This window comes from Aptenodytes forsteri, unplaced genomic scaffold, assembly GCF_000699145.1.
Source record: "Aptenodytes forsteri isolate BGI_AS27 unplaced genomic scaffold, ASM69914v1 Scaffold213, whole genome shotgun sequence".
Lineage (NCBI taxonomy): Eukaryota > Metazoa > Chordata > Aves > Sphenisciformes > Spheniscidae > Aptenodytes > Aptenodytes forsteri.
Genome location: NW_008795522.1, coordinates 328,412 through 334,703, shown reverse-complemented (window position 1 = coordinate 334,703; position 6,292 = coordinate 328,412). Strand labels below are relative to the sequence as shown.

General features: G+C 61.8%; 1 protein-coding gene across 1 annotated transcript in view; it reads right to left on the bottom strand.

Annotated features, from left to right (window-relative positions):
* The window catches only part of MYOG (myogenin), a 3,900-nt gene extending 3,541 nt beyond the window's left edge, over positions 1–359 (bottom strand). Inside the window, 2 exon segments of the mRNA XM_009281859.2 lie at positions 8–291; positions 294–359. Coding sequence (XP_009280134.2) covers positions 8–291; positions 294–359 — 350 coding nt within the window.
* Between the last annotated feature and the right edge of the window lie 5,933 nt (positions 360–6,292).

The following is a 6,292-nucleotide window of genomic DNA, read 5'->3' as shown; positions in this document are numbered from 1 at the left end:
CCGTTCCTCCCGCAGGGTGGCCGCCCGCCGCCGGTCGATGGAGACCGTCTTCCGCTTGCAAACCTTGCAGGCCCAGGGCAGGCATTGCCCGGGGCAATGCTCGGGCAGGGCTGAGTCCTTCTCCTCCAAAGCCACCCTGCCCTCAGGACACAGGGCCACCTCGGGCCGCTCGGGGAACGCCGCTGGCTCATAGCCCTGCAAGCGGGAGCCCAGGAAATTTTCCCCATCATAAAACCTCTGGTCCGGGAAAAAATAAGGGTTGGTCTCGAAGAGCTCCATGGGCACGCGGGCAGCTCGGGGACGTGTGTGCGGCTCGGGGACGGCTGCTCCCTCTCCCCACGCCAACTGTTTGGTGCCATTTAAACCCCAGCGCTGGCATTAAATCACGGAGATAAATATAGAAAACCTAAAGGAAACCTGAGCCCGCCCTAAGCTGCTGCCTCACATCAAAACTTGTCCATCTGATTTCATGTGCTCTCCCCGCGGGGATTACGCTGCCCGGACCGCAGCCGTGCCGGGGGGGTCTGGGGGAGCTGGCACGGTGGGATGGGCAGCTCAGCCGCCCCACGAACAAGGGCTTTGTTTGAGCCCAGGGGTGCCACTGGGGACAGCGGGTGGCTGCCAGCTCCCCCCGGCATTCCTGCATCATCTGGTCCCTTCAGTTACAGCCGGGTTGGGTAGAGCCCACGGTGGCCTCGTGGCCAGCCTGCCCAGCCAGGGCACCCTCATCCCTTCGTGGCTGTCCCCCTCGATCCCACGGCACCCTGGATCCATGCCTTTCCTGTGGTCGGACCCGACACTGGCACAGCATCCTCTGCCACTCGGCCTTTCCTGCCTCCCCACCCTGCTCTGCCCCACACTGCTCCCGCTTGCCCTCCATATTTCCCATGGCCCCATCCTGCCAGTGCATGTCGCAGCGTAAGGGCCTGATCCTGCTTCTGCTGAAGCCATGGGGAAGCGGAGGAATCCAGCCCTGGGAGGGACATCCCGATGCGGGGAGCACCCCAGGGTCCCCGTGGGCACCCCTGGCCATGCAGCACCCGTCCCGGTGCCAGCCCCTGTTCTCTGCTGCCCGTCCCTCCTGCCTGCCCTGCAGGAATGGAGCAGGCATGCAGGCAGGAGCAGGCAGGACTGCACCAGGCACAGCCTTTCCTCCACCATGGGCTTCCTGAAGGTGCCTGGCCAAGTCCCTTATCCCAGAGCGGCATTTTTGGCATAACATCGACGTTCATGGCTTCTCCCATGCACCAAACCCAAAGGACACCTTCTCCCGTGGGTCCCCAGGCCCCGGCAGAGGAGCCAAGCTGGGCTGGATCTCCTCCCACCCTGGCTCTGGTCATCCGAGCTGGTCTCCAGTACCGGCATCTGTACGTGCGGATAACCAAAGCCCCAGTGCCATCCTGCTGCACCCCTCTCCCAGCAAAGACGCATCACTCCCACCTTCCCAATGGGGAAACCGAGGCACAATCACAAACCCTGCATGAGCAGCAACGTGGGTGGGATTTTTAACCCATCCCCAGCCCTTCCCCACTGACTCCAACTGCTCAACCGCGTCTCTCCTGCTTTGTCTTTAATTCAGAAGGGCTTTTTTTCCATCAGGAACGTCAGAAACCATCTCCCATCTCCTCCTATTCCTGCTCCGGGCCAGATTCCAGCCGAGGGATCGGTCAGTGGAAAGAATGTCAGCAAAGAGCAGAGCCAACCCTGCTGGGATTTTCCTTCTCCAAATCCCCCCTCCCCAGAGAGGCTGCGCCATGGTGCATTCCCTGCATCCATTGCCGGCACCCTTGCTCACTTTGGGTTGATTTCTAGCCTTTTTGAAGCCCACCACAATGCTCTTCTCTCTTTATAGTGCTTTCTTTGGGGACAGGAGCCTTATAACACGTCCTCACCCTGATTTCAGCTCTCCCGGGGTCTCAGCCCTGGGGATTTGCTGTCCCCACAGTTTTAGCATCTATAAAAAATCTGCAGTAAGGAAAGCAGGACCCGCAGCCTCGAGGTTCACCCTTGGCACAGCCCTTGTGCTCCCCAGGGTCAATCAAACCCCCAAAATACTCAAGAAGGAAAGAAATCAGAGCACCAGCTTGGTCTCTGTGTTAGGCGAAAGCACTAAAGCAGTTAGGAAGAGGCAGGATTCGTCCCTGAGGGTTTACAGAGGAGCCAGTGGCAGGTGCAAAGCTGTTAGGAGGAGATAACCTGAGCCCGAGGGCTTTATATCAACTTCACATCATCATGTCAAGCAGTTTGACTCACTCGTGGGGACCTTTATCAGTGGCACTTGCTGGTGGACATGACCCTGGTGAGCCCCTCAAGCTGCAGCCAGGTCCCTGGGCGAGGGATGCCTGCAGGACTGCCCTGGCTCTACCATATAAATGGGGTTTTTTTAATTCCAAGAGGGTGTTTGGAGGATGAGGAACCCGGCGGTGACATAACCGGCTCTGCGGGGCACGTGGCAGACCCGTACAAGAGAGCGGCCAAGCATTTAGCACTTCATAAAAGAGGGGCAGCATCATCAGAGCAGGCGCCGGCCACCACGGTAGCCTTTCCCCAGCCAGGAGAGGAGCAGGGAGGGACGCGGGTCAAGCCAGCTCCGACGGGCCACCGAGGCCACCACGTCCCCGTGGCTGAGCAGGCAGTGGAGGCAGGAGGCAGCCCGTGGAGACAGGGAGGAAAGGGCACCCAGTGCCAGCGCGGGATGGGGACTGGGGAAGAGGGACCCCACGCTGGGGTCACAACCCCAGCTCCTTTTGGGGGGGGGGTCTCATCCAGGCTGCCCACGCTGCTAAAGGTACGGGGAGCCGGGATAACGCTGTGCCCACCCAGCTGCGTCTCTGCTCCTCCATCAGGCAGCCCGCAGCCCGTGGAGACAGGGAGGGAAGGGCACCCAGTGCCAGTGGGGACTGGCAGTGGAGGCAGGAGGCAGCCCGTGGAGACAGGGAGGAAAGGGCACCCAGTGCCAGCGCGGGATGGGGACTGGGGAAGAGGGACCCCACGCTGGGGTCACAACCCCAGCTCCTTTTGGGGGGGGGGTCTCATCCAGGCTGCCCACGCTGCTAAAGGTACGGGGAGCCGGGATAACGCTGTGCCCACCCAGCTGCGTCTCTGCTCCTCCATCAGACCCTCTATGCCAAGGCTGATCCTAATCCCGGACACGGTGGGGAGACACAGCGGAGTCTGGGGTCCATGGGTCCAGCGGGCTCATCCCAGCGGATTTCAAATCAGGGATAATGATAACCACTGGGCAAGTAGCCATCGCCGAGGGACCCTGGTGTCTGGACTACCAGGGGGCTCGTGTCGTAGCCCGCACCACCCTGAGCTCCCCACAAAGTCGATTGCTGGGGGACGGACAAGCAGGGCGACTTTTCCCAGGTCCCATGGGTGCCCACGGCGGCTGCAGGCTGCACCCTGGGTAATTCGGAGCCGGCGGGGGATTAGGGCTCTGCTGCCAGCTGTCAGGTTAGCCCGTGATGGATGGTGGCGGCTGGGAGGCACACAAAGGCGATGCTGTGTGAGCCCCGGGCAGAACGTGCTGCGATCCGTCACGGGGTGACCTTCCCCTGGCTGGCGGAGGCCTCGTGGGGACGGCTCACCCCATCACAGCCGGCGGGGACGGGCAGCCACGAGGCCTGAGCTAAAAATACCCGTCCATTGAGAAAATCTCAGCGAGAAGGGTTTGTCCCTGCTCCTCTGGGGCAGCTTCCCAAGCCAGTGGCCAGGTCCACGGCGCAGCATCGTGGAGAGACACCCAGGGGCTGCCCCGGCTGTTTTGCTTTCCAACCATGGCCGATGGTCTTGATGTGATGAGTTTTGGGGAAGCACATAAGCACGTTGCAGCCCGCTGCATAACCCTGCCTGGTGCACAGAGCTGCACACACCCAGTGCATGTCTGTGCCTGGTGCCTGGAGCTGCACATACCTGGTGCATGTCCCTGCCTGGTGCATGGAGCTGCTTGCACTGGTTGCACATCCCTGCCCGGTGCACAGAGCTGCATGGTCCCCGCACTGGAGCAGCGATTCTGGGGATAGTGCTGGTTGGCTCCTTCCATCGGAAAGGGCTGAAAAAACCAGCAGGTTTTAGGGGCTGGTGAAGTGAGCCGGGTGGTGGAGGCAGCACCTACACCCCCGGGGTGCGGGCACCATCCCACTGGTGGGGAAAGAGAGGCCGGGGTTGGCCAGGACCCAGTAAAGAGATCGTCCTGCTGGGATTTCAGCGCAGGAAAGGGGTCCCATCAAAATGCTGTTTCAAATGGGATCCACCTTCCCGTCCCCCCTGGGCACCCCGCTGCCCCGCGTCCCCTCTCGCTTTCCAGGCTTGCCGACATCCCTTCCTGCCGCGGTGACAAGTCGTAACATATTTGGGAGCAGCTGCAGGCGGCGGGGAGATGCTTGGCCCTCTCCCCGCTCCTGGCTGAGGAATGCGGAGCAGACCTCTCCTCCGACACCCGGGATTTCCGACGTGCCTGCTCGCCGGAGATTTGGGACGGCGACAGCTGCTCGGCCGCAATGGGGCCATGGCAGAACCTGCCCCTTCAACCCCGTCCCCGCCAGCCTGTACCTTGCACAGCCATGTCTCAGCCTGCTGGGGATTCGGGATTGGTTTTAGGTCCAGCCCATGGGGAGCAATGGGAGACGGTGTCCTGCTGTCTGTCCCTGGCTGGGACGGGAGCAGTGGTGGCAGGACCAGCCAACAGCACCTTCCTCACCCCTATGTGCCAGCTCGCCCAGTTTGGGTTCGCTAGTGGGTTGGGAGGGTGGTGGGATGGGGCTGCTCATGTCCCTGCAGCACCATGTCCTCACAGGGCTTAGCATCCTTGGCCCCCACCTTGCCTCTCATCCCCGCGACCCCAGGCGCCAGCCTCCGTGCCTCAGTTTCCCCATCAGGAAATCAGGGATAATGATGGAGGTATAAAGTCCGGCTGGACAATGGTTGTATTTTGGTTATTAACTGTCTTTACAGGTTCGACCTGGGATGGGGGTGGGCTATCAACAGGGAGGTGCTGGTGGTTGAGCAGCCCCCAGTCCACTGGATGGGGACAATACTGGGTGCCCCAACATACCAATGCGCTGGATCCCAGTCTGGGGATATTAGTGGGCGCCCTGACCCACAGCCTGTTGGATCCCAGTTCAGGAACCATCCTGCGTGCCCTGACCCACCAGTTGCCGGGATCCCAGTCTGGGGACCAAACCAGGTGCCCCAACACACCAGTCTGCTGGCTCCCAGTCCAGGGACCATACTGGGCGCCCTGACCCCCCCTGCTTGCCTGCAGTCATCAGATGATGCTCTGCCCCACTACCAGCACTAAACCTCCTGCATTTCTGCCCCGCCATGGCCTCCCTTGCTCCATGACCCCATGGCCCGGACACGGCCCTTCCCCTTCCCCAGCCCCCAGCCCCAGATTGCAGCCAGAGGAGGGGTTGACCCAGCAGGACCCCCGCTACCAAACCCCACTGTGGGCTCTCCCATCCGAAGCCCACCCATGCCAGGGGCATCCTCGGCAAACATGAGGCCGTTCCTCCATCCCCTGCATGGTGGCACCGGCTGGGCTGTCCCCACATGTGTCGCAGAGGGACCGGGGCGGGGAACTTGGGTTGTCAACAAGGGGCTGTTTTCCCCGGGGTGGGAGAGTCTGGCTGGGGCGAGCTGGAGGACAGGTGGGTGTTTGGAGGAAGACCCATGAATGCAAAGGATTCAGCCACGACATATGGTGGCTATTCGACCCCCCGAGAGGGACAGCTGTCTGGGCCAGGGGGATGGCACAAGGCCCGGGGATGGGACCTGGGGACAGTGGTGTCCCTCGGCAGGGGACAGCCCTGAGACGGGACGCCTGGAGCCACGCGGGGACCATGAAGGGGGCCGGGAGGGAGCCAGGTGTCTGCAAGCCAGGTCTCCTGGGTGGGTGACCATTGTCTTGTCCCCATGGTGGGCACGATCCTGCTGGGGCTCATCCAGCCCCCATGGCCCAACCTGGGGCTGATGCTGTGGGATCAGGGTCCGGTGAACAGGAGGAAAAAGGAGTTGGTGATGCTGATGTGGGGCTTTCAGGACATAAACTGGTGACTCCTGCATTTTTCTGCCCCCACCCCATGGGACAGTAAATGTCAGCACAAGGAGGGGTGACCCCCTCCATGTAGGACACCCCGTGGTAACTCAGACTGCCGGGGAGAGAGGGTCGTGGGGATTTCGTGGCTCTGGGGTGGGATTCCCAAGGGGAGAATGGATGGCAGAACCTCCCCGCCACATGCCAGCAGTGATGCCGGACAAGCCAGTCCCCAAGGAGGGGCAACCAGCCCTT